The sequence below is a fragment of the Dromiciops gliroides genome, chromosome 2, assembly GCF_019393635.1.
Source record: "Dromiciops gliroides isolate mDroGli1 chromosome 2, mDroGli1.pri, whole genome shotgun sequence".
NCBI lineage: Eukaryota > Metazoa > Chordata > Mammalia > Microbiotheria > Microbiotheriidae > Dromiciops > Dromiciops gliroides.
In genome coordinates, this window is record NC_057862.1 from 560,677,413 (window position 1) to 560,705,339 (window position 27,927).

At 38.6% G+C, this 27,927-nt stretch overlaps 2 protein-coding genes across 10 annotated transcripts in view; one reads left to right on the forward strand and one right to left on the reverse strand.

Moving 5' to 3' along the window:
* Positions 1–1,215: 1,215 nt before the first annotated feature.
* Positions 1,216–22,295, reverse strand: POLR3F (RNA polymerase III subunit F). 2 transcript variants are annotated; one of them, XR_006354619.1, is made up of 10 exons: positions 22,147–22,295; positions 15,923–16,040; positions 14,850–14,917; positions 14,646–14,713; positions 12,832–12,944; positions 12,034–12,177; positions 11,725–11,832; positions 7,846–8,037; positions 2,363–3,300; positions 1,216–1,287 (listed from the first exon to the last, which is right to left on the reverse strand). XR_006354619.1 is itself a non-coding variant. In XM_043979991.1 (9 exons), the coding sequence occupies exons 1-9, from the start codon at positions 22,206–22,208 to the stop codon at positions 3,223–3,225; spliced, it is 951 nt and encodes a 316-aa protein (XP_043835926.1). In that variant the 5' UTR covers positions 22,209–22,295; the 3' UTR covers positions 1,219–3,222. The 2 variants fall into 2 exon arrangements, 1 of the variants encoding a protein (XP_043835926.1); XM_043979991.1 differs by having other exon boundaries at positions 1,219–3,300.
* Positions 22,296–22,474: 179 nt separating this feature from the next.
* Positions 22,475–27,927, forward strand: part of DZANK1 (double zinc ribbon and ankyrin repeat domains 1) — a 141,074-nt gene continuing 135,621 nt past the window's right edge. For 3 of the 8 annotated variants that reach the window (XM_043989371.1, XM_043989374.1, XM_043989373.1), the window contains exons 1-2: positions 22,806–23,200; positions 27,139–27,262. In XM_043989371.1, coding sequence (XP_043845306.1) covers positions 22,997–23,200; positions 27,139–27,262 — 328 coding nt within the window. In that variant the 5' untranslated portion in view covers positions 22,806–22,996. Of the gene's footprint in view, positions 22,718–22,804; positions 23,201–23,462; positions 23,506–27,138; positions 27,263–27,927 lie in introns of those variants that run through there. The other 5 variants (XM_043989376.1, XM_043989375.1, XM_043989377.1 and 2 more) reach the window with 4 other exon arrangements.

Below are 27,927 nucleotides of genomic sequence, written 5' to 3' on the forward strand. Positions count from 1 at the left end.
CTTAAAGGAAGGATAAGACATAGCATCATTGATGTATTCAAGTATTACTTCCTCTCCCACCTAAAAATAAAATCATACCATCTGAAATTTTAACATTCCCTTTTCCTCTGAGTCAATAGACAAAAACAAAACAAAACAAAAAAACTCCAGTAAAAGAACTCCGCAGTTGTGTTGGCGAGAACTAGTTTATATCTGATATCAAAACTGAGGTTTTACAAAAAGATGATGATCACCCGGGTCGTTTCCAATTGGACCTCTTCACAGAAGTTATCCATGTCAGTCTTATGTTGGGATTGGAAGAAAAAGGGGCTTGCTGCACCTTTTCCATCCCAGCCTATTGTTTTCTAGGAGATAATTTCCTACCAAGAAAAGCTAAGGGAAATTTTTTACTACCCTCAGCACCCTGCAGTGAAAATCTCTCCAAGCCCTCCATTAGAGGTCTCCTGGATAGGCCACAAAGTGCTTTTTGTTAGAATTAAGGACAATCAGAATGCCGCATCTTGCCAAGTGGGCTTTTATCAGGCTGGTAATTTAAGAACCTCGGATCCCACATATGCATAGGTTAACTCAGACTTAAGTAGAGCCACAGCCTAGAGTCACCAGAGAGGTATGTCCCAGGGTGGGAAATGGGGAGCACCCTAACATTTAACATAAACATTCCTTTGGAGAATAAACAGGGGAGTAGGAGTCCGGGTGCCAGCAGAAAAGAAGGAAGAGGTTAGGATTCCCATTGGTTATGGGGACAACAGAACTAGTGGACTGCTGCTCACTCTCTTGTTCACATAAAGAATCCCAGCTCTCTCCACCTCCTCCAACCTTTCAGAAGTATCAATCTCTCACCCTCCCTCCTTCCATAAGCAGTGACACTTCTCCCTCCATTCCCCAGGTATAAATAACTTCCCTTCTGTACACTGTATGGGAGGGAGACAACTACTGGGATTCTGATTAGGAGGTAGGAACAAATATGATGATGAATGTCAGAAGAGGGAAGGTTACTGACTGGCGGAAGTAGGGGAAGATCTTGGAAGTGGCAATGAGAAGCAACCTAAATGAGTGAATCAAGGGGAACGAGCGAAGGTGCAGCCATTACTGGGAAGGGTGGCCAGATGGAGACTGGCCTGCTGCCTCTTATTGCAGGACCTCACAATAAGAATGATTTTTACATTTTTAAGTAAAGCTTTATTTTATTTAAATAAGATTTTAAAAAACAGTACAAAAATAGGCAGCCTACTGTCCTCATGATATAGTCTGCAGATTCCTCCTTCAGCATATCATTGATGACTAGCACTAGAGAATCAAATGAGATAACATTTGTAAAGTACTTGGCACAGTATCTGACACATAGTAGGTGCTTCATAAAGACTCATTTCCCTCCCTCCATCCCTCCCTCTAGTGAAGTAGTATAAAAGATACCAAGGACATAACAGGAAAAAAAAGATGGGCTAGTAATGTGGCAAAAGCTTGATGGATGATACATTTGTATTGTACAAAATATCATCCACGAAATATAAAAGGCCTAGAAAAAGGCTTCCAGAATGCTGGAAGCTGTGAAGGATTTGTTCAAGGATGAAAACAACTAGCACTGGATGAACCAATAAGGAGAGAATGGAATCAGGGAATTTACACCTTGATGAAATTGTCATCAGTCCATATCACGTTAAACACCACAGAGGGAGTAAAAGGAATAGTAAACACACAAAATTATCCAATCTATACTGAGAAAGGCCAACTTTATTTTTCTAGGCTACCACCCTTTTAAAGCTCAATATGTAACGTTATTTCCAAGAGCAATTATGATTTCTCATTAAATAAGAATGACAGGCAATAATGGAACTGAACCATTGAGTTAGTTAAGCTTAGGATACTATGAAATAAAGCAAATGTTTCAAATGAAATGATTTTACTAAACAAGGATAGTAATTAACATCTATACACTGAAAAAATATATACCCTTGGTAATCATTGTTAGACTACTTCTCTGCCCCAGCCCAACAGCAGCATGGCCTGAAAAGAGACCAGTGCTAGCAGCCACCATGGCAGGGAAACGAGGACCATACTATCACTTGTCTCAGTCCACCAAGGGGCACCTAGAGGGGCCAGTATGAATTGATTGTGGGGAAACTTTCCCCATCCCCAACTGAATCCCAAATGTCCAGTTCCCAAGCTCCCACCAAGCAATGGATATCCACTTTTAACTGCATGCTGACCTGCTCCTATTCCTTCCTCACCACCCCCATCTTGGCTGGAGGTAACCCAGACACTCCACTTTAACCCTTGGGCCCACCCAAACACCCCCTTCCCAATAATCATTGCTTGAGGACTATCGGGCCCGTCACTGCTCCCCAAGGTCCACAAGCCTTACCATCTGCCTTGCTGTTTTGTCAGCTGGACTCATGGCCTTTTCATCTGCCATGAAGCTGAATTCTCCTTTATGTGCTGTCTACCCCAATTACAGTGTGAACTCCTTGAAGGCAGGAACCATCTCCCTTTCTTTTTGTGTGTCTTCAGAATTTAGCACTATTCTTGCCAAACAGTAAGTGCTTTCTTTTCAAATGCTTTTCCATTTCATTACCTGGGAATAGAGAGAGTGTTTTGGGGCAACAATGCCTAACCTTTCCACATATCCACCTAGTCTGCATTTGTTGGCTTTGCTGTTGCTGCTTCTACCACCTTTCAGCCTTTTCATTTGGAAGCTTTCAACTTCTTCCTCAGTTGATGAAGGGAAAGTGATAATGGTGGAAGTGAACCAGATAGAATGCTTGTTGACAATATTTACATTAATCAGCTCAAAACTCCTTGTCTCTAGCAACAACATAGGAGGGGAAATTTCAAGTTCCCTTTGTTACCCCTGTCCTTGGCAACTGTCAGAATTATCTTGGAGTTTATTTTCCTCTTAACAACCGCTCAAAAATAATCCCTTTTGACAGCTTGGTAAGTGAATTCCTTATATTTTCATGGTCCTTTATTAGTAGGAGAAATGGTTTCACCATTAATCTGTAATAGCTGCTTCATGTACTTTTGGCCCACTCATCAATAGATATCAGAATTTTTAATCTTCATAAATACTAATATGTTCTTCACAGCAGGAAATCTATACTTCTTTTAGTGAAGTTTGCTTTTAACCAACTTCAATACTTCATGATAAATACAATTCTGGGTTTTCAAAATAACTTCATTTTCTTCTTGCATTTGTAAAATGTGAGTAGAAAGCACATTTTGCTATTAAAATTCCAGCCACTCTGTCATATAAATACAATTTGATGGTGAAATTTCACCACCTTCATGGCAGTCATCAAAAACCTTTGGGAACAAAAAAAAAGTTTCCAATTAAACTTACATTTAAAAAAAACAATTTCAGTACAGGCACAGATATCAATTATATCATACCCCATTACAACAACAATCTGTTTCTCAGGATCAAGTGTACTATCAGTACACTTATTTCAAATAATATTCAAAATGATATTCTGAAAAAAAAAATGATATTCTGTGAAGGGAATTGGGACAGTGCCTAATAATGTATCATTAAAGTATTTTATTATTTTCTGGTTACATGTAAAAATAGTTTTCAACATTTGTTTTCATAAGATTCTTAGTTCCAAATTTTTCTCTACCCTCTCTTCCCTCTCCCCTCCCCAAGACAGAAAGCAATCTGATATAGGCTGCCTAATAATGTATCACCACAGGATTTGACCTTCAATTGCAAAGTGAATTTATTAGTAATCACTAGAGTTTTTTAATATGCCACAAAAATGAAATGTTCATATTAATAATTTTATGTGGGGTGGCAGCATGGAATGGTAGATAGTACTGGATTAGGTGTAGGGAAGACCTTAGTTTAAATCCTGCCTCTGGCACTTTCTGGCTGTGTTAACAGGGGCAAATCATTTAACCTCTCTGTGGCCCCAGACAATGCTTTAAGGTAGTGGTTATCAAAAAAATTTTTTTTAAAGTTCATGGACTGGGGTCCATGTCTATCTAGTTGACCTCCTAGGCTACGTGACTTGAGTCTTCTCAATTTCCTTATCTTACTATTTCTCTGTCAACTCGTTTACTCCTTCCCTCCATTTATATTCTTTTTTTTTGGTGTGTGTGGGCCAATGAGGGTTAAGTAACTTGCCCAGGGTCACACAGCTAGCAAGTGTACTATCAGTACACTTATTTCAAATAATATTCAAAATGATATTCTGTGAAGGGAATTGGGACAGTCTGAGGCTGAATTTGAACTCAGGTCCTCCTGAATCCAGGGCTGGTGCTTTATCCAGTGCGACACCTAGCTTCCCCCTCCATTTATATTCTTGATCCCTTTTTCCTTAAGATCTTGTTTTATTAATCATCTTTTCTTTCTTGCATTTTTAATCTCTCCCTCTCTACCAAATGTGCCTACCAACATGTTCGGTTTTCTCCAATCCTCCCCTACACCATTCCTCTTCTTTGAACAACCTGAAAAACTGTGCTCTTTCACTTTTTTCAACAAATTTCTCAGAAGTGTACACTTGTCTACTTTTCCATCCTCTATAAATCCTTGCAATTAAGACTTTTATTGCTACTATTCTACTCAAATTGCTGCTTAGGTCAACAAAGACCTCCTAATTTTTAGTCTAATAGCTTTCTCTTTCTTGTCCTTCTGCAGCAGGTGAAATTGCAGAACACCCCTCTTCTTGAAATCCTCTACTCAATTCACTTTTCTGTTGTAGCACTCTCCTGGTTCTTATCCTATCTTTTTTTGTTTATTTGTTTGGTTGGAGTTTTTTTTGGGGGGGGGTGGTGTGGGGGGTTTTTTATGTTGTTTTTTTTTTTTTGGCGAGGCAATGTCTGAGGCCAGATTTGAACTCAGGTACTCCTGAATCCAAGGCCAGTGCTTTATCCACTGCACCACCTAGCTGACCCCCTTGTCCTATCTCTTTAAATGCCTTTTCTCTGACTGATTCAATGGCTCCTCTTCCCTCCTACATAATGAACATTTCCCAAGTTTCTATTCTCTACTCACATCTCTTCCTGTACACTGACCTTGGCAATCTCATGTATTCTCATAGCTTCAACTACTACCTCCATTTATGTGACCCTCCAATCTCTATCTCCATTTTTACTCTCTCCCCTGAACACTAGACTCTCAAGGCCTGCTAAACACAGGATCAGATGTAGAGTTGGAAGTGATCATCTAAATCAACATTTTATGGATGAAGGCACAGGCCCAAAAGAAAGTGATTTACCTAAGGTCAAACAGGTGGCAAGTGGAAGATGTTTGAATATCCCAAATACTGAACTTCTCCTTTTCCTGAATTAAAGCAACGTTTCTTCCTCACTTCCAAATTTCTATCAGTGGCACTGAAACTGGGGTCATCTTTGACTCCTCTCTCTATTCTTCAAGTATAGTCAGTTGCTAAGAGCTATTGAACACTTTGTCTCCATAGGGTCACTTATGTCTTTCCCTGCTTTATAATCACACTCTCTTAGCTGAGGTCCCTATTATCTTACCACCACACCAATAACAATATAGTGGGAAAAGCACTGAAGTCTGGAAAGCTGTGGATTTGAATCCTGCCTCTGACATTTACTAGCTGGGTGATCTTGGGCAAATCACTTCATCTCTATGAGCCTGAGTTTCCCCATTTGTAAAATGGAAATAATAGCTGTATTATTTACTTTACAGAGCTATTGTGAAGATCAAATCAGCTAATAGAAGTAAAATGTTTTGTAAATATTAAAGCCTTCTATGAATGCCACTTGTGATTACAGGACTTTTGTATGAGTATGATCTCTCTGCCTCCAGGGTTTTCCCCTCTCCTCCAATTTACATTTTATAAATTGCCAGATTAATCTTACTACTACAAGGACTAGAATTTAAGAATATGTTGAAGGACCAACCTGCATCAATTAATGCAGTTTATTATTTTTTTAATCCATAAGGCAAAGAAAATAAGAGATAGGAGGATGAAGAATTTGGTTTCAAAGTAAAATTATTTTTGAGCATCAATTAGTGTGCCTGTTCCTTTCTGTGTTACAGCAAAATTCTGATCACATTATTAAACTGCTCACAAACTTTCAATGGTTGCCCATTTCCTATTGAATGAAGTCCAGATTGAGTATCCTGGCACAGCACGGCATCTCAGTATCCTGAGATGTTAAAACACAACCTAGACTATCTTTCAGTCTAATTTTCTACTACTTCCCTAAGTACACCCTGCACTCTGGCCAAACCAACCATTAATCATGCTCTGAATCTGTCTTGTGCTTTTCCACTTGTGTAATTCTGGTCAGAGTAGCCTAGAAATCCTTGCTTAGCCTCCTCCCTTGGCTGAAATTTTACTCATCTTTAAATCTCCATTTTAAAAGCTGAAGTAATCTCTCTGTCCTCTGATCTGATAGCATTTTGTTTTTCCTTCTTTGTGTCACTTTCAATATTGAGCCTTGTAGAGTTATTTGTATACATAACAAGAGCAGTGTAGACTTAAGGGCAGAAGACCTGGGTTTATCTCCTGGCTGACACTTACTTAATGTCTGGGAGCCTATTTCCTCATCTATAAAAAGGAACAATAATACTTAGATTATCCACCTTCCAAGGGTGTGAATGAGGAAGCATTTTGTAAACCTTTAAATAACATATAAATGTGAGTTATCATATTGTCTTCCCATAGCACTAGTTGAAGCTCCTTGAAGACAGAAGTATTATTCATTTTTGTATTATTCCCCATAATGCCTTGTATACAGTGGGCATTTATTAAATATTTTTTCAAATAAATGAATAAGTATATTTATAAATATGAAGATTTTGTGAGTAAACATTTTGTGATCCTTCCTCATACAAGGAACTTCTTGCAAGAACTCTAAAACAACTTTTCAATTCCAGAATGTTGTCAAGAATAAATTAAATTTTACCTTTATTTAAAGGTGAGAAAATCAAGGCATAAAAAGTGCAGTTATATAAATAGAACTTCAACAGCAGGTCCTAATAAAAGACAAGCAGCTCAAGAGCTATTTTCTAGACAAAAAGCGAAATGATTTGCCCACACGACAAAACTAATTAGCTGTGGAGCAAAGAATTCAAATTTTCTTTTCTTTTCTTTTTTTTTTGGGGGGGGGGGCAATGAGGGTTAAGTGACTTGTCCAGGGTCACACAGCTAGTAAGTGTCAAGTATCTGAGGCTGGATTTGAATTCAGCTCCTCCTGACTCCAGGGTCAGTGCTTTATCCACTGCACCACCTAGCTGCCCTATGAATTCAAATTTTCTAACTCTCAGGGTCTGCAGTCCATTATTGTTCTCATGACAAATATAGCTGTGCATAAAGGACACAATTTGTTCAAGAATTGGCCAATGAGGCCAAAAATTATGATAGCAAATACATATGTGACAGCTCATAGCCACCCACAACAGTTTTTGAAGAAGGTAAGTTTTATTTCTGCTAGGTTAGTTATTTAGTATGTTCATTTTGATAGTAATTAAAAAATATAGGGGCAGCTAGGTGGCGCAGTGGACAGAGCACTGGCCCTGGATTCAGAACTACCTGAGTTCAAATCCGGCCTCAGACACTTACTTAACACTTACTAGCTGTGTGACCCTGGGCAAGTCACTTAACCCCAATTGCCCTGCAAAAACCAAAAACCAAAACCAAAAACAACAACAACAACAACAACAAAAATATAGGGGCAGCTAGGTGGCCCAGTGGATAGAGCACTGGACCTGGAGTCAGAAGGACCTAAGTTCAAATCTGGCCTCAGACACATGACATTTACTAGCTGTGTGACCCTGAGCAAGTCACTTAACCCCAATTGCCTCACAAAAAAAAAGGGGGGAGAAAAAAAGAAAAAAATTAATTTAAAAATATATAAAATAGCCTAACTTACCGGACAGAGTCCACAGGGTGCTCGGACTAAGCCAGTAGGCTGTATGATTGGACTAACAGCTCTATAGAGTTTCATATGTCCATCAACACTTCCAACTGTACCTTCCTTTGCAGCAATGATTGTCATTTCCACTTTGCCATCATAAATAAGTGTGTTCAAAATTGTTTCAATATCTTCCATGGACAACTCTACCTAAAAAAAAAAAAAGGCAAAAAACCCTCATGATACCATCTATACATAACAGAGATCGACAAATTCATATACAAGCTTCTTTTTATGTTGTTTTTTTTTAACATGGAAATTATTCATATTTGTTAGGTATATAATAAAGAAAAACAGAAAAAAATTTAAAAACAAATAATAGCTGAGCATATTTCATTTTAAGATTTACTAAGTAGTACTTTTATTCTTTTGAGTCAAGTCAACAAGTAGTTAAGCACCTAATACATTCCAGGTACTGTGAGCCTCACTTTTTTTTTTTTAAAGTAATAAACATTTTTGTTTATAGCTTTGGGTTCCAATTTTTATCCCTTCTTCTTCCCTCCCCAACCCCCACCGCAAGGTGGTAAGCAATTAGATATAGGTTATACATGTATGATTATATAAAACATTATCATATTAGTCATTCTATATAAGAAAACTTGAATAAAAGGAAAAAAATGAAAGAAAGTAAAAATAACTTGCTGAAGCAAGCTCTGTTCCATCAATATCAGTTCTTTCTTTGGAGATGGATAGTATGCTTTATCAATAGTACTTTGGAATTGTCTTGGATCATTGTATTGTTGAGAACAGTTGTCATTCATAGTTCTTCATCAAATGAGCCTCATTTTTGAGCCTCACAACAACCTTATGTATATTATTATAGCCATTTTGAGATTAGGAAACTTTAGTCTCAGAGAATTTAAATGGTTAAACAGTTAATAACTGTTGGAGGCAGTATTTGAACATAAATCTTCCTGACTCCAAGACTAATACTCTAGACATTTATGAGATGCAGCCTCTTTTTTGGGGGGAAGGTGGTGGAAAGAAAACACTAACATACCACTTATAATTCAACTTCATTCAGTTCAGCAAATATTTATTCTGGTTTTACTATTTGTCAGCCACTGTCCTAAGCACCAGCATACAAAGACTAACAAAAAAAGTTCCTGACCTCAAAGAGCTTACATTTTGCTGGGTAGAAACGTCATAGTAAGTAAATACAAATGTATGCAAACTAAATACAAAGCAATTTCAGTTGGGTGGGGTGAGGAGAAGTGAAAATAACTAGGGGAAATTAATCAAATCTCTACACAAGAGGCAGCACTTGAGGCAAGGGTTACAAAAGCAGAAGTTATAAATGAGATTATTAGACTGAGTGCTAGGAAGGATCTTAGAGGTAATCTAGTCCAGCTCTCTGCATTTAATTTATAAGGAAACTGATGCCCACAGTTAAATGACTTGCTGAAGGTCACATATTGTGGTAAAAAGTTTTAACAGTCGGTTAGATAATGGAGAGACACCAGTTTTTTTTAGGACCACCCTTTTGGGGAGGAGACCAACAGCATGAGCTACGCACACCAGTCCGCCTGCAACGCATGCCAGATTGCCTGCTGAGCACTCGACTTCCGGGGTGTGAGCTTAAAAGGCAAGGAGAGAATGGAAGTGGGGCTTTTTTCCTGCTCCGCTGGTCTCCTGGCTGTGCTGCACAGACAGACGCGGACTGGAGTTTGACTCAGCTCGGCTCTCGGTTAACAGCACGCGCTTGACTCAGTCTCTCTCCCCAAAGGTGGCCTTGGGTTTTGGTGAGTTTTATACAGAATATAGACTAAGCCTAGACTTAAGACGATTTGTATTGTATTTCTACTTTCCTATCCTTCTAATCAACATCACCTTGTGACTACCATACAATAAAAGGTCTATCTAGAAAACCAGAAGCTTCTTCCATTTACTAGTCTGGGAGATAAATTAAGGGAAAGGTTAAGTAGGGTAGATTTATGATCTAATATCCAATTTTAATCTCACAATATGAAATAAGCACCAAAGGGAGAATTTTTTTTTTTTTTTTTTAGTGAGGCAATTGGGGTTAAGTGACTTGCCCAGGGTCACACAGCTAGTAAGTGTTAAGTGTCTGAGGCTGGATTTGAACTCAGGTACTCCTGACTCCAGGGCCGGTGCTCTATCCACTAAAAGGGAGAATTTTAACACAGGTCCTGAGACTTCAGGGGCTGTGATCTTTTTACTCTCCTATGTTTCCTCTTGCTAAATGTGTGGCATCTGAGACATCCAGGTTTAAATATCTGCTAGGCCAGTGGCAATATAAAACTGGAGCTAGGGAGAGAAAAGGGCTAGCTGGAGACAAGGATTTGGGAGTTATTTATATAGAGGTAATAAGTGAATCCAAGGGAGTTGATGAAATTACCAAACAGAGCACAGAAAGAGACCAGGGTACAGGACAAAGCCCTGGGGTACACAGATTCAGGGGTAGAACATGCATGATGATTCTGTAAAGGAAATGGAGAATGACTGAACAACTTGGAGGGAGAAAAATAAGGAGAAAGCTGTCCTGAAAACACAGCAAAGAAAGATTATCCTACAAAATGGATTGGTTAGCAGCATCTAATACTACAGAGAAGAAAAATGAGGACTGGGAAAAAGACACTGGATTTAGCAACTAAAGAGGATATGCCTTTTAGCATCTACAACTATCAAAGTGTCATGGTTACCCAGTGAAATGGTAAAAGTACCAACCTGTCATACTGTGGATAAAGGAGGTTAAACACAGAAAGGGTAAAAATAAGTGAATTAAACTAGATAACCTCCCGGTCTCTTTCAAGTCTAAACCCAGAACCCCAAAGATGTGTTCGGAGTCAGCACATGCCAGTGTTTACAACAGAACCCAACTAGTTCACATTCCAGTCCAATTAACCAAAAGACTTGCTAAAATAGTCATTCTTCCAAGTTACAAATCTAAGTCTTTCACAGAAAAAAAAAGAATTACTTCTAAAACTAAGAACTGCTTGATAAAAGAGATCATGCTTTGTTATACATATAGGTGGCAGAAGGTAGCTCCAGAGTGCTGGGCCTGGAGTAAGGAAGGCCTGAGTTCAAATCTAGCTTCTGACACTTATTAGCTGGGTGACCCTGGGCAAGCTACTGCCTGCTTCAGTGTTCTCAACTGTAAAATGGGGATAAGAGCACTTATCTGCCAGGGTTCTTGTGAGGATCAAACAGTATACAAAGCATTGAGCATCGTTATTGTAGGTGCTCAATAAATGTTTAATCCCTTCCTTCCTTCTTTCTTTTCTTCATTTCTTCCTTCTCTTCAAAAGCACCAAGGCATTTTATTTATCTGCAGTGTCCTCTGTGCCACTGCTCTCCAGTTTAGGCTCAGGCTTCACTCTCTGGACCAAAAGATACTGCCCTGTCTGACCTCGGACAAACCTGGCCAGATGTACTCAGTTCCTTCTCTGATCCTTTTTCAACAGATCTTTTTCAAGATCCATATTTAGAACCTGGACCTCAACCTGATTTGGCTCTGTGTCAATGAGCTGCTAGTTCCCAAATTCTAACTTAAGCCTACATTCTTGGTTCTGGTGATAGCTGAGGTGGTATAATTTCCACCCTTTGGAAAAAAGTTTAGAGCAATTGCAACGCATTAAGACTGATGAACACTTCTTATGAGCTAAAAATGTAATGAAGCAGGGGGTGGCTAGGTGTCACAGTAGAAAAAGCACCGGCCCTGGATTCAGGAGGACCTGAGTTCAAATTCAGCCTCAGACACTTGACACTTACTAGCTGTGTGACCTTGGGCAAGTCACTTAACCCTCACTGCCCCACGGACGGGGGAAAAAAGAGAAAAATGTAATGAAGCAAAAAAGTTAGAGATTTGATACTGACCTTACTAATGCCTAGTTCACAAATATATTTCCACACTTCATGAGATGAAGCAAATGAACTGTTTCTTTGTATCATGGGGTTCTGTTTGCTTTCTCTGGCTGTTTCTGCCTGAAAGTGTAAGAGGAAATTTCAGTTAGGAGGTATATTAATGAATGGGGTTTTTTTAATGCACAATTTATACAAATGCTGCCAAACTAAAGAAGTTAAGCAAATATTTGAAAACGTATATTTATAACCTAGTATAGCAACTTTGCTTACTAGATAATCTTATTTATACAGAAAAGATTATTATAGTAATACTTGTCTTACCTTGCTCTGTAAAAATTTAAAACACTGTTGGTTCAGCACTTCTACAAATTCAGATTCAAAATCTTGGTCACTATACCAGGCTCCACCAGTTACTGATCTATCAGGTTGTAAATTATACAGCATATAAACCTTTTTCTTTGAGGCCTATGAAAAATATGCAAAGCTAATTTTACTAGGGTGACAAATACAATTTTTTCTCCAAACCCTAAAGATTATTATTATTCTAACCCAGAAAAAGATGTGTGTATGGAAAGCAAAGCAATATTCTAAAATGGAGAAAGACTATAATATAACCATCAATCTATGAACATAGTCTAAATACCAAAAAGCCACTGTCTCAATATGCATACATTGGTAAATAGCTCAGTCTATAATTATAAGCTTTAACAACACTTATGTAAATTATTTGGACACATGTCTCTAAAGCTACCTCCTTCGCGGTGGGGTTGGGGGAAAGAATTAGGAGAAAACCAATAAATTAGAGGTAAGGTGCTCAAATGGAAATTATATATGCCACTGTATAACTCCCTGAGAAATAATCACTACCACTAAGCAACAATTCTTGGCTGAAAGAGTACAGTGGCTTTAAAATTTCTTTTATGCCATGCCAAGGCAAAAAGATATAAAGAAACAGGATTATATCTGAACAGGAACCTTGAGCCTACTAAATAAAAAAGAATTTTTTAAAGTTTCAAATTTCTGATTACCAAGGACTTTATACTAACAGTACCAGACAAGGAAAGTATAACCTTCACGTGTACATTTTGAACAGCTAAAATGAAAAAAAGAATTACTTACTGCCACAGATTTAACAGCTTTGATAAGCTTTTTACTCTCCAAATTCTTTAATATTTTGTTTATTTCTGTTAATGGCAAGTTACTTTTATATCGAATATCTCTGCTCCAGATACCTAAAAAAAAAAAGTTTAAATAGCTAAACTCAAAATATTTCATGTCAAACAAATGGCACATACCTGATTTATATTTATGTGCTAATTATTTTCTCATAATTTCAAAACTGGCTATAATAATATAAAACATATGTACGTAATACTATAGTCACTGGTTTCTCATTGTACTTCTATTGTAAAAAGAAAATCAAGTCAGTTAATACACTGTTTTCTAACTTTTAAAAATCTCAAGTTCTGGGGCAGCTAGGTGGCGCAGTGGATAGAGCACCGGCCCTGGAGTCAGGAGGACCTGAGTTCAAATCCGGCCTCAAACACTTAACACTTACTAGCTGTGTGACCCTGGGCAAGTCAGTTAACCCCAATTGCCTCACTTAAAAAAAAAAAATCTCAAGTTCTACTAATTAATTTTTTATTTATATGTAAAAGGAAATAAATAGTGTTTTATGGATTAAAAACTTAAAAAATATTTAACATGTATATTTTCCTCTTAGATGAGGAAGATAAAGTAAGCATTCCACGCTTACCTCAGAATGAAAAAAGGTTTTAAGCAAGGATTTCTGTGAGAAAATCTAGTGTATATGTGTCAATATATGTGAGCGAAAATAAGAGAGAAGAAAGCACAAAATGATTTAAAATTATTGAAAAGTAGCATTGTTATTAAATATTTCTCTTCCTTTTAAATTTAGGTTTGAAGTACCTTTTATGTACCTCTGAGAAGAAAGGCTATGTAGCTTTCATATAGGGATTTGGTAGAATGAAGGTGCCAGATTTCTTGGCTAAGCTTACTGAAGACCCAAAGGAGGGAAATGAATAAGAAAGAAGAGTAGTTGGGGCACCTAGGTGGTGCAGTGGATAAAGCACTAGCCCTGGATTCAAGAGGACCTGAGTTCAAATCTGGCCTCAGACACTTGACACTTACTAGGCAAGTCACTTAACCCCAACTTCCTCACCAAAAAAAAAAAAAAAAAAGGAAAGAAAGAAGAATAGTTGCTAGCTAACAGAGATAGGAACAAGTGCTTACTTAACCTATTTTCTCTCATTCTATACAGACTTGGGTAAGCAGTTTGGTCATGTTTGTAGGTTCTTTAAAGTACATGTTATCTGTTTTAAAATAGTTCCTAAGTTGTCTGCCTCCAACAATGAAACTAACTAATGTTCCCAAAGTTCTCTGTAAACCTATCATAGCAGTCACAACTGCTGTTTCAAAACAGAAAAATGGTGTAAATATGGGGAACTTGCCCAGGATCACAGAGTCCCTATGTGTTAGAGGCAGGTCTTGAACTCAGGGTCTTCTTGACCATGAGGACACTATAGTGAGCTGCTTATTGAATCCTAAGGTTAAAATTACCATTCGTTTTATTTTTATTATTGGGGTGGGGCGTGGGGGGCAATGAGGGTTAAATGACTTCCCCAGGGTTACACAGCTAGTAAGTGTCAAGTGTCTGAGGCTGGATTTGAACTTAGGTTCTCCTGAATCCAGGGCTGGTGCTTTATCCACTGTGCCACCTAGCTGCACCCCCCCCCCATTCATTTTAAAAACAATTCCCTTACAGCTGATAATATATAGAATCAAAGTTACAATTTCAAATGGTATCATACTTTTCCAAGCAAGCATTGATATAGAATCCAAAGAGTACTTCCTACTACATACTAAATACTATATACCAAAATACTAATATTTTAGACATGATTCTTCAATACCTTTGTTTCCAGCATCTTCTATGATTTGATACACTAGCTTCTCTTGGTTATCTGATCCCTTCATTTTACTGGAAAAAAAATGTTATTAGAAAGCAAAAAAATTGTTAGATTTTTATTTCTGAAGTTTCTCTCTAGTTTTGAGAATATTAGTGGATTGAAATATTATGTTGTTATATTTATTTATTTACAAATATAAGAACTTACCCAGTATTCTGAGATTCTTTTATTCTATAAAGAAGGCCTGTGTTGCTTCTTAAGAGATCCAACTGTCCCTGTAGTTGTTTTTATAGAAAGTGGTTAATTGAGACACCAAAATTTAATAAAGGATCTCAATATATTTATTTATAATAGTTTCCAAATACTGTTGTCTGCCCTCCCACATTTGCCTATTAACTCCTAATTTGAATCAACCAGTCTTCATGAGGAGTCTTGTTCAGTTATGGTTTGAACTAGATGGCCTTTGAGGTATCTTACCATACTGCAATTCTGTGCACGCACGCGTGCGTGCTCACACACACACACACACACACACGCACACACGCACACGCACACACACACACACACACACACACATTCTGCAATACCCATAACAAAACAAAGTACATTTAATTACATCCCCACTAATTCTTGAAAAAATTTTAAAGTTGTGAACAACCACCCTACCTAAGTAATAAAATATACACATTCAGAATATATAAGCATGGGTGTTCTGTAATCAAATAAAATTTGCAATACTTATAATTAATTTAAGGTCACAAAAGATCTGGATTGAAATCCAAACTCCAACATTTATTGCTTATATGACTGGGCAATTCACCGAATCTCTTGGCATCTCAATTTCATCACCTATAAAACTGGGACAAAAAGATTTTAGCCAGCTATCTCACAGTGCTGTTGTGAGGAAAGGGCTTTATAAACCCAAAAGCGTCATGGAAATGTTCATTATTATTATTAATTATCTGACCACACAATGATATAAGTTGTTACTGTGTTGTAATATAGTTAGGCATAGATGGGAAATGTTTCAAGTAATTGTGCAGAAATGATTTGTATATAATTAAACCAAGCTTTTAAAGACAGCTGGGTCTGTAAACTAGGCAGCCAGAACTCCCTACTTCTCCAACAAGGACACAATTATTCTGAAATTACACTTGAACCCAGGCACTAAAACCAGGCATTCTAGGAATATAGTGTCAACCAGCACCTTCACCAAAGCTGGTAAAGCCAAGACTGTGAATCAATAAGTGACTAACCTAAAAAATTAGATTTTACCTTACCATAGATAAGAGTCTGTTGATGGCCATTGCCCTCTGTTGAGCTTCTATGTGAGGCATCTCATTCTGAATAACTTGGTCTGTAATCCCATGAGGGAACTGATGACATAATTCTATAATCCTATGAACAAAGATATCAATAATATTTTATACAACCCATTTCAAGAAGTGAGGGAAAAAGCTAGCATCTTGAAATAATGTTTCATCTTTTCCACATTTGACAGATAATTATTATGATTGGTTTTACTTATTCTTTAATAAATCTGAATTTTAAATAAGAGTAAAACTCATATTAGAACATTTGGGGAAAAAATGTAAAGTCATGGTTTTAAAGTCCAATCTAAAACACTACTTTCTATAGGAAGCCATTCCCAATCCTTTGTAATTCTACTGTCTTCCCTCTATTATTTCCAATTAATAGCTGTCTATAGCTTTTTAAAATACATAATTATGCATAAGCTGTTCCCCCATCAGATTGTGAGCTCTTTGATAGGAAGGCACTACCTTTTACCCTTCTTTGTCTTCCTAGTACTTAGCACAGTGCCTATTACATGGTAAGCACTTAATATTTATTGACCAACTGATTGTATAGTTTAAGGTGAAGTAAACATGAAATAGTCAAGACCTAACACAAAAGACTTGGAATTTTCTATATTTCATAAATTTGCTATTGACATTTCTGAAGCTAATGCCATTGTTTCACCTCAACATTATGTTGTTCTCTAGCCTATATTACCAAATAAAACTTCCTGCAGAATATTCTCCTCTCACTGGACAGTTTGTGTCGAGTTATGAGCTCCTTGACGGTGAGGAATGAATTTATCCCTGTATCCCTGCCAGATTCTAGCACAAATGCTTTTCTCGTACATAGTAGGCTCACTTTTGTTTCCTAACTTGAATTGAAACTATACAAAGAACCTAGCATATAATCAGGTACAATCCCAGGGTTGCTCAGTGGTGCTTTGAGCTTTGGCATCATAAATTTATAGTAAACCCAGTTAGCATGGTTGAGTGAATTTCCTCCAGCACCACTGATGATGGTATCTTCTATTTTATAACATCATAATTATAACACATCTCCTCTCTAATTTGCCATACCCTCCCCCCATTATTTTGTTTTATATTAGAGTTTTCTTTCAATTTTTGACCAGTCTTGGGTATATGCCTGGCATTGTTATCTTTGGGTCCAAGTATATAGGTCATACGGATGACTGCCATCTTCCCAGTCTCCTAGATTTGCGATCTTGGCATTATCCTGGACTCCTCAGTTTTCTACATATCTAATCAGTTGTCAAATATAGCTATTTCTACCTTCATGACAGTTCTCATCTCCAATCCCTTTTTTCCACTCACACAGCTACTACCTTAGTTCTGGCCCCTCTCTTATTCAGTAAACTCCAGAAGTCTCCAATTGCCTATAAGATCAACTATAAACTCTTCTGTTTAGTTTTTAAAGCTTTATATAGCCTATCTTTCCAGCATTATTAGACATTACTCTCTCCAAGTCCTTTGTGATCTAGCCAAATGGCCTTTTCTCTTTCTCAAATTGATGCTTGCTCTCTCAGTTTTCCTCCTTTTCAATCTCCTTTTCTGTGACTATGTCCCTCCCCCTTACTATGGGTAGACTCCAAGACTCTGTCCTTTCTCTTTTCCTCTACACACTCTCTCAGTGCCCTCAATTATCACTACTATAAAGTTTACTCCCAATTAGCCCTGATGTCTCTCTTGTTAGCTCTAGTTAATTATTTATTAAATCTCTTTTGAGTCAGGCACTAGCTTAGGCACAGAGAATACCAAAAAAAACAAAAAAAAAAAAAGAGGAGAGGAGAGGAAAGAAAAGAAAGTCTTTGCTCTCAAGGAATGAACTTATATTCTATTTCATTTCCAATTGCCACTGGAACTTTCAGATTGCATATACTGTAAGCATTCCAATATGAACAAAACAGAACTCATCTTTCTTCCCAAATTCAACTCTCTGCTTAACTTTTCTGTTCCTAATATGGGCACAACTATATAGTTATATTCCTAAACTCAGAATCATCCTCCATCACTCTTTCTCTTCTTATATATACAATCAATAACCTTCTCATTCTCCCTCATCCCTCAATTATCTTCTCACTCTCCCTCATTCTACAACTGCTATAACCAATCAAGTCTTGCAATTTCTTTTACTAAAACATGTTTTATATCTGTTCACTTCTCTACACTCAAACCATAGTTCAGGCTCTGATCATCTCTTGCCTGGACTACTGAAACAATCTGGCCTCAGACACTTACTAGCTATGTGACCCTGGGCACATTTCTTGAATTCTACCTGCTTCAGTTTCCTCATCTATAAAATGGGGATAAGAATAGCACCTACTTACCACCTCACACCTGTCAGATTGGCTAATATATCAAGAAAAGAAAATAATAAATGTTGGAGAAGTTGCGGAAAAATTGGAACACTAATGCATTGTTGGTGGAGTTGTAAACTTATTTAGCCATTCTGGAGAGCAATTTGGAACTATGCCCAAAGGGCTATGGGGCTGTGCATACTCTTTGACCCAGTAATACCACTACTAGGTCTGTATCCCAAAGAGATCATTAAAAGGGGAAAGGACCCAAATGTACAAAAATATTTCTAGCAGCTCTCTTTGTGATGGCAAAGAAATGCAAATCGAGGGGATGCCCATCAACTGGGAATGACTGAACAAGTTGTGGCATATGGAATACTATTGTGCTATAAGAAATGATGAGCAGGCAGATTTCAGAAAAACCTGGAAAGACTTACATGAACTGATGTTGAGTGAAGTGAACAGAACCAGAAGACTGTACACAGTAACAGCAACATTGTACAATGATCAACTCTGACAGACTTAGCTCTTCTCAGAAATACAATGATTCAAGATAATTCCAAAGGACTCACGATGGAAAAAAGCTCTCCACATCCAGAAAAAAGAACTGGAATTTGAATACAGATTCAACCATACTATTTCTACTTTTTTTTTTGTTTTCTTTTTAAAGTTTTCCCCTTTTGTTCTGATTCTTCTTTCACAACATGACCAATATAGAAACGTGTTTAATGTGATTGTACAAATATAACCTATATCAGATTGCTTTTTGTCTTGGGTAGGGAGAAAAATTTGTAACTCAAAACCTTATGAAAACAAATGTTGAAAACTATCTTTACAAGTAACTGGAAAATAATAAAATACTATTAAGATTGGAAAAATAAAATAAAATGAAATGAAATAAAGCTTAAAAAAAGAATAGCACCTATCTCCCAGGATTATTGTGAGAATCAAATGAAATAATATTTGTAAAAGCACTTTGTAAGCCTTAAAGCACTAGATAAATGCAAACCATAATTATTATTAATTAGTCTTTTTGTCTCAGATTTTTCCCCTCTCCAATTCTCTACACAGCTAAAATATAATTTAACCACCTCCCTCCTCTGGTCAAGAAGCTTTAGTGGCTCCCTACAGCCTCTGGGATAAAATACAAATTCCTTTGCTTAGAGTTTAAAGCACTTCACAACTTGACCCCAACATACCTATTCATATGTATTACACTCCTCACTCTTTGTCAGTTCCGATATCAACGGAGTTGCTAAATCGTGTTAATTCCAGTACTTATCTTCAAAACACCTCTTTATGCGTACTTCTCTCCTGACACAGCCAAAACCTGATGCAGGCCCTCTTCACCTCACCCCCAGATTATGAAAATACCTGCTGGTTGGTCTCTAGCAAGTCTCTCCACTCTGGTTCATCCTCCATTTAGCTGTCAACTCATCTTCCTAAAGTGCTGATCTGACCATGTTACTTCCCTACTCAATTAACTCCATTGGTTCCTTATTACATCCGGCATTGAATATAAAATCTTCTGTTTGAACCCAAAGTCCTGTATAACCTTCCCCATCCCACACCTTTCCAGTCTTCTTTCACCTTACATTCTCCCCACAAATATACTCTGCAATCCAGTGACACTGACCTCCTTGCTGTTCCTCACACATGACACTCCAACTCCAGACTCCAGGTATTTTCACTGGCTATTCCCCATGCCTGGAAGTCTGTTTTTTCCTCTTCTCTGTTTCCCTGGTTTCCTTCAAGCCATAGCTAAAGTCGCACCTTCTTCAAGAAGACTTTCTTGGTCTTTATTAAATCTTAGTGCCTTCCCAGTGAGATTATCTCTATTTGACCCTGCCTATATTTGTTTGTACATAGCTATGTGTATATTGTAACAGACTATGAGGTTCTTGTGATGGGGACTGGTTTTTTGCCTTTCTTTGCTATGCCCAGGACTTAGAATAGTACCTGGCACATAGTGACCACTTAATAATGCTTGTTGATTTGACCTGACTTTCTTAATAACACCACACATACTGCTAATGAATGAACAAAAAGACTTTTTATTAAGCACTCCCCCCCTCCCCCCACTTAACAGTACCTTTTTTTTTTTCTCCTCCTCCCAAGGTGGTAAGCAATCAGATATAGGTTATACATGTATGATTATGTAAAACATTACCATAGTAATAATTTTGTATAAGAAAACTTGAATAAAGGAAAAAAAGGTGAAAAATAGCATGCTTCAGTCTGTGTTCAATCATTCAGTTCTTTCTTTGGAGATAGATAATATACTTCATCAATAGTCCTTTGAGATTGTCTTGGATCACTATATTGTTGAGAATAGTTGTCATTTACAGTTCTTCATCAAACACTACTGCTGTCGGGGCAGCTAGGTGGCACAGTGGATAAAGCACCAGCCCTGGATTCAAGAGGACCTGAGTTCAAATTCAGCCTCAGACACTTGACACTTACCAGCTGTGTGACCCTGAGCAAGTCACTTAACCCTCACCGCCCCGATTTAAAAAAATAACAACAAACACTATTGCTGTCTCTGTGCACAATGTTCTCTTGGTTCTGCTCAGTTCACTATACATCAGTTCATACAAGTCTTTCCAGGCCTTTCTGAAACCATCCTGTATTAAGCACTTTCTATGTGTCATGCACTTTGATGAGTATTGAGAATATAAAGACAAAAGGGAAATACTCCAAACTGTCAAGAAGCCCTCACTCTATTAGGGAGAAACAAAACATATAGGAGAGTTGGGGCTAGGTAAGAGTGGTTTGTCCCAGAAGTACAAGAATGGTGAGGGGAATCATTGGACTCAATTATAATGAGATAAGTTTTCCAAAAGCAATGAAAATGTTTTGATTACTGTTCCCAGAGAAAGGGGTAGAAGGAGTGCAAGGTAGAAAGAAAAGGGTAGCAGCATGAAAGGAAGATTAATAGGGAGAAGCATGTTCAAGGTATGGGGCCACCTAGATAAAATGGGCTTTCACCAATTAGGACATTAGGGACCAAGGGTAGTATTCCAAGTGTCTTTCCTTTCTAGATATATTTTGTATGCCTTGTATGTGTATACATTGCTTCCCTCCATAGAACGACAGTTGAAACTTTCACTTTTGTCTTTGTATCCCCCAGCTCCTAGCACAGGCATTGACAGGTATATTTCCTGACAGAATGATTAACAAAATGTTATGAATGTCTGTTTCTCCTTGGATTACAGTAGGGATCCTTACCTGGGCCCTGTGAACCTTGTCTTTTAAAATATTTTGATAATTATATAGCAATATAATTAGTTTCCTTTGTAATCCCAGATTATTTCATTTTATCCATTAAAAAAAACAACCTTAAGAAGGGATTCACAGGTTTGATACAAAAAATTTAAGAATCCCTGGGTCATTAGCATCCAATAACAGCTAAGGTCTTAGGTTCAATTCTATATTCCTTACAAAAGCATACCCTTAACTCTGATACTTCCTCACACTAGACCGAAACATAGTCAAATTATTGCCACCACTGGAACACTTTAAAAAGCACGTTTTTTACTCACATCAAGCATTTAAGCACTTACTATGTGCTCAGCACTGTCACCTCTGTCTACAGTTGCAGCAACTCTCTAGACAGTGGCTAAGAAGTTTAGAGTTTGCAAACTCTGAAATCAATTCTAACTCATCAGGCCACACAGACTTGTACAGGTTAGGGGAGTAAAAGGAAGACGCAAAGCCCCCCCGACACCCCCTCTGCCCCCCAGGACTTTTCACTCCCCAAGTCCCCAAGCTAATTCCGAGGAGGGCGGGGAGAAGATGGACTGGTTGGGGACGGGGGGGAGGGGGGAGATTCCACCCGCTCATTAAGACAGGAACGCAAACTCTAGATAATTCCCAGCGTCTCCTTTTTACCTGTTTTCTATTTCCACCGGGTCCGCATCCGGCGGCTGCGTCTTCACTTTCACCTCAGCCATGAGGAGGCCGTGCTCTGTACAGCCAGGACCAAGACGCTAGAAGTTAGCTCTAACCTCCGACAACTAGCCCCGGGACTCCACCCCCACCCTGAGAGAAAGGGGCCTTTTTCTCTGAGTCGCATCGCAGCAAAGGACCTTCTTTCCCTTAAAACTTCTTTGAGTTGTCTAAGACACGCCGGTCCCACTTGAGATTTGGGTGCTGCCTGGTTTGTGCACAGCGTTAACTATTTAAAAGATTTCCCCACACGTTCAATGACAGGATGGGGTTTCATTGTCCTCTTAGGCTCGCCTTTTCAATATTTTCCTTTCATGGGTCAGGCGAAAATTTAGACACCTAAGACGCCCCTTGAGCTAGGAGTAAGAGGAGAACTCGCAGGATTCTCCCAACGGCTTGGAAGGGGCGGAGTCAGTTGCTAGGAAGCAGGATTTATACCAATCAAAATAGTCTCTCCGAGGTTTTGGCCGGTGCTGGAGCGTCTCTGGTAACTGGAGTCCTCCGGACCGACCCGGTGAGGCGCGACCGAGGGCTGCGGTCAGTCTAGGCGGGCTCAGGAGACCCCAGGGGCGGGCAGCAGGATGGGAAGGCTCGGGAAACATCTGGTCCCGATGAATGGGGGGAACCCCTTGGCTGCTGGGAAAACCTGCTTTTTGGGGATGACCTTGGGGATGCCGTGGCCGAGCTTTGCCTGCCAGCTTCGGCTTTCTTCCCCGGGTTCTCTCCGCCCGTTCCCGGCCCTTCCTCGCGTCCCAAGGACACATTCCCGAGCACCCGCGCGGACGGCCTCAGGATGGCTGCTGCCGCTGCTGACGTGGGAGAGAGGGAGGGCCCGCCACCCGGGACCGAGAGGCGGCTCCCCGAGCCACGGACCTGGGCGTGGGATGGCCTCGGAGCGAGGCAGCTGCAGGGGAGCTCCTTCAGCCATTCTTTTTACCCATCAATTCCAGCGGCTGCCTTGCTCTCGATAATTAACCCCCAGAATCACTGCTGTAAGGTAGAAAGCTCGGTGTGTGTGTATAGGTATATATGTATAATTGTGGGGGACAATTAATTAATTAACATAGGTATGTATGTATATATATAAAACAGATAAATATATACATATAGGTAGTGTATCTGTATAGATACATTTTATAACAAGGTGTATATCCATATTTGCATATATATCATGGCAAGGGCATATGCATATTCTTATGTGCATATATATATAATATACATATCAGAACGAGGTTAATTGAACAATATTTTGTACCCAGCCAGGTGACTGATAAAGAAGCAAAAACTGAAGACACAAGCATTGTGAGTTTCTTCCAAAGAACTCTTTTTTTGTTTGTTTTGTTTTGTTTTTGGTGAGGCAATTGTGGTTAAGTGACTTGCCCAGGGTCACACAGCTAGTAAGTATCAAGTGTCTGAGGTCGGATTTGAACTCAGGCCCTCCTGAATCCAGGGCCAGTGCTCTATCCACTGCACCATCTAGCTGCCCCCCCCAAAGTACTCTTAAAACAGGGGTTCTTAACCTGGGATCTAGGAACCCCTTCAAGGTCCCCTCCAAGGATCCATGAATAGATTTCATAGTTTTTAAAAATTTGGATGGGAAAATATATTACAGCTTTATTTTTACGTACCTCTAACTGAAATGTATTTGCTTTGATTATGAATGTAGAGAACAAATCCTATTCTGAGAAGGGGTCTACAGGCTTCACTAGACTGCCAAAGGGATCCATAACATAAAAAAAGGTTAAGAATCTTTGTATTAGGGGCACAGTGGTTAAAGCAATACCTGAATTGAGGAGGACCTGAGTTCAAATCCGACCTCAGACACTTACTAGCTGTGTGACCCTGGGCAAGTCACTTAATCCTCATTGCCTCGAACCCCCCCCCCAAAAAAAGGAAAAAAAAGAATCTTTGTATTAGAAGGAAAAACATGCCTTTCTCCAGGCTTGTTTCAGTCTGAATTAAGATAGAATTCAATCTTGAAGGGAAAAGACAGTCATTGGAAGATTTTCTACAGTAGACCACATCTTGAGTCAGTTGACCAGGAAGTATAGTAAATTCTACTGTGTTTTTTGTTTGGTCATTACAGAAAAGATTTTGGTGAGATAGATTGAAATGTATATTTAAATGTGTATTCAATGCCTCCAATAATACTTCTTCCACATACATGTCAAGATCATACTAGATTCCTTTAATTGTTTTTGACATGGGAGGGAGGATCAGATCTGTGACTTCATTGATATAAAGAACTTGTTCTACCATTGCATAGGATTCCTTTATAAATTTGATAAAATTAACCCTACAATTTGTTGCCCACCAGACCTAATTCTAGGGAACAGAAACTATGGGCTAAATACTGGTGAATTGTTATCTATAGCTGAGGAGATAGGGGCTAAGAAGATAGAGGAAGATGATAAGAATAATAGCATTTGTACAGTGCCTTAAGGTTTGCAAAGTACTTTATATATGTTATCTCATTTGATTCTCATAACAATCCTGTAATGTAGGTATTATTTATCTCTATTTAATGGGTGAGGAAACTGAGGCTAAAAGATTTTAAGTGACTTCTCCCAGAGTCATATAGCTAGTCAAAGTCTGAGGTAGGATTCAAGGTCAAGTTTATCCATTGAATCACCTAGCTGCCTCATAAGAAGGAAAAGATCACTACTGTTCCACAAAATACAATCAGTTCATATAATACTAAAACTTTTAACACTGGCCAAAGCAGTGAAGAATGTTCTCTCACTTTTCCAGATAGCCTTCATCTGCCACTGCTTTCCCGTTCTATCTCAGTTATGTCCATTTTAACTACATTTTTATAGGTATCAAATGTTAGAGGAAGAAATCTACCCATCCCTGAACCCCCAAACCCACATCCTGAGGTATATTTCTGTTTGCATAGTACCAATCAGACAACAGACATTTATTAAGTGCTTATTATGTGCCAGGCTCCATGCAAGGCTCTAGAGATATGGGGATAGAGTAACACACACACACACACACACACACACACACACACACACAAAATGAAACGGTCTCCCCTTAAGGAGCCCTTCTATTGAAAGAAGCAACTTGTATACATTTCAATAATAGCTAGCATTTATATGTAGTTTTTGAGTTTGCAAAGTGATTTACAAATATTAGCTCCTTTGATCTTCACAACAAATTACCTTTTCCCTATTTTGTTTTTTTGTTTCTTTGTTTTTTAAGTGAGGCAACTGGGGTTAAGTGACTTGCCCAGGGTCACACAGCTAGTAAGTGTTAAGTGTCCGAGGCCGGATTTGAACTCAGGTCCTCCTGACTCCAGGGCCGGTGCTCTATCCACGGCGCCACCTAGCGGCCCCTCCTTTTCCCTATTTTACAGATGAAAACGTTTAGGCAGATAGAAGTTAAATGATTTGCTGACGGTCATCTAGCTGGTAAGCATCTAAAACTGGATATGAATTCAGACCTATCCTGACTCTAGGCCCCGGGCGCTGTGCCACCTAGCTGTCTACAATACTATGTGTACAAAGAAGTGGGTAGGGAAGAGGTAATAGTACTTAGGAGGGTCAGAAAATGACTCTTCTAGAAAGCTGCGCTCGAACTGAGCTTTGAAGGAAGCTAGGGGTTCTAAGAGATGGAGGAGGTAACATTCCAGGCATGGGGCACATGTCCATGCAAAGACACGGGCGTGGGAGGTGAAATTTTGTATGTAAAGAAAGAAGAGCAAGTAGGCCTTTGGGACTGGACTGTGGAATGATAGAAGGAAGGAGAGCCGTGGACTGGGATTGAGATCATTCTCTAAGGTTAACTTGGCCATAATCGCAAACATTGCAGCAAGGGGCTTATCATACTTTTGGTAAATTGCAAAACAGCTCTTGGAAAGTGGCTCTATTTTAGCTAAAGAGATTTGGATATGAATTTACATTTATCCTCAATACCTTTCATATGGTGGAGGTGAGTACTCTCGTTTGTCCATCATTACTTATTTAGGAAAAAGATTATGCTTGTGAACATTCCTAAATTTTCTTTTCAAGTATTGAAAGGCAGGAAGGAAAAACATTTTTTTAAAAAAGAAAGGCAGGAAGGGTGAGAAGATCAAACTCATGGCTCTGGTGTCAAGGAGATGGAAAGAACTTCTTTCAATGACCTAACTCCTTCACTCCTTCCTACAAAGCTGTGGAGAGTGTGATAAAGATTTTTTGGTTGTCCGGATTCTTGAACTGGCAGAAACCGTGTGTGTGTGTGTGTGTGTGTGTGTGTGTGTGTGTGTGTGTGTGTGTGTGTGTGTGTGTGTGTGTGTGTGTGTAAATAAGCCATATTTGGAGAAAATAAAGGCAGCCTATACGAGTCAGTAGAGAAGATTCTTCAAAGATGTATTGGCTACGATGTGATGATTAACAAGTCATTTAACCTCTCAGTGCCTCAGATAATTTCCTGGTATTATAAATTGCAGACTGGTTGGATCTGCCTGGGTATGGGGAGTTTCCTTATCAGGAGTTCCATTCCCTATGCCAATGAAGTCAGTAAAAAACAAACCAGCAACAACAAAAAACTCTACCATTTATTATTAAGTGCCTACTATGGGTCAGACATAGTGCTTAAATCACTGGTCTAGACCAAAAAAAATTTAAAAAAAAAAAAAAAAACAGCACTTGGGGCAGCTAGGTGGCACAGTGGATAGAGCACCGGCCCTGGAGTCAGGAGTACCTGAGTTCAAATCTGGCCTCAGACACTTGACACTTACTAGCTGTGTGACCCTGGGCGAGTCACTTAACCCCCATTGCCTCACTAAAAAAAAAAAAGAGAGAGAGAAAAAAAAAACAGCACTTGATATAGTTTTCTATTTAATTTAGAAAGAGTTGCTTCTTATTAAAAATTAAAATAATGGAATAAAATTGTCAGGAAAGCATACATTATATATTTCTATCAGACATGTGTCTTTTTTTTTCTTAGGCTGTAACAGAGAAAATGACTGCTGGTTCAGTTTGTGTTCCTCAGATTATCCCATTAAGGGTCCCTCGTCCAGGAAAAAACAAACATGAAATAAACACCAATACACTTGTAGAAATGAAATCAGGTAAGAATTAAAAATGACAGTGCTTTCCTGGCTTATTGTATTTCTTTTCCAGAGTTTTAAAATCTACATTTTTAATATGCTTTTATAAGAAGTCCCTCAAGCCCCCTTAAGCGTTACCTGGGTGTTCATTGTTTCAGTAGGAAAACCAACATTTTGTTGTTGTTGTTGTTGTTTTTGGTTTTTGTGGGGCAAAGGGGTTAAGTGACTTGCCCAGGGTCACACAGCTAGTAAGTGCCAAGTGTCTAAGGCCGGATTTGAACTCAGGTCCTCCTGAATCCAGGGCTGGTGCTTTATCCACTACACCACTAAGCTGCCCCCCTGAAAACCAACATTTTTATGTAAAAATAAAGCAAATGCAAAAACTCCTTGGGGGTACTTCTAAATGACGGACAAATTCTAAGTGCTTAATGAAACACATGATTTCTTTATATTGTAGAAAAGGTTGGTTTTCTGTTTACATAAATCTAAAAATAAATGGATGTTACAATTTGCAAAGGGAAAAGATTGCCCTGATGATTTTAGACTTGTATTTCACAGGCTCTTAGGGTTTAGAGATGAATTGCCCTTGGAAAGACTAGCAGTATAACCCACATTTTACAGATGAGGAAACTGTCTACTCAATCAATATGCATTTATTAAGTACCTATTCTTAAGCTGAGAACAGG

Bases quoted from the DNA above. Each gene is read 5' to 3' on its own strand.
- POLR3F (XM_043979991.1), bottom strand. From the start codon at position 22,208: ATGGCTGAGGTGAAAGTGAAGACGCAGCCGCCGGATGCGGACCCGGTG. The intron at 12,178-12,831 runs GTAAGTAATTCT...TATTTTTCATAG, and splicing joins AAGCTGTTAAATCTGTGGCA to GCCTCAAAGAAAAAGGTTTA. The intron at 11,833-12,033 runs GTAAGACAAGTA...TTACACTTTCAG, and splicing joins TTAAATTTTTACAGAGCAAG to GCAGAAACAGCCAGAGAAAG.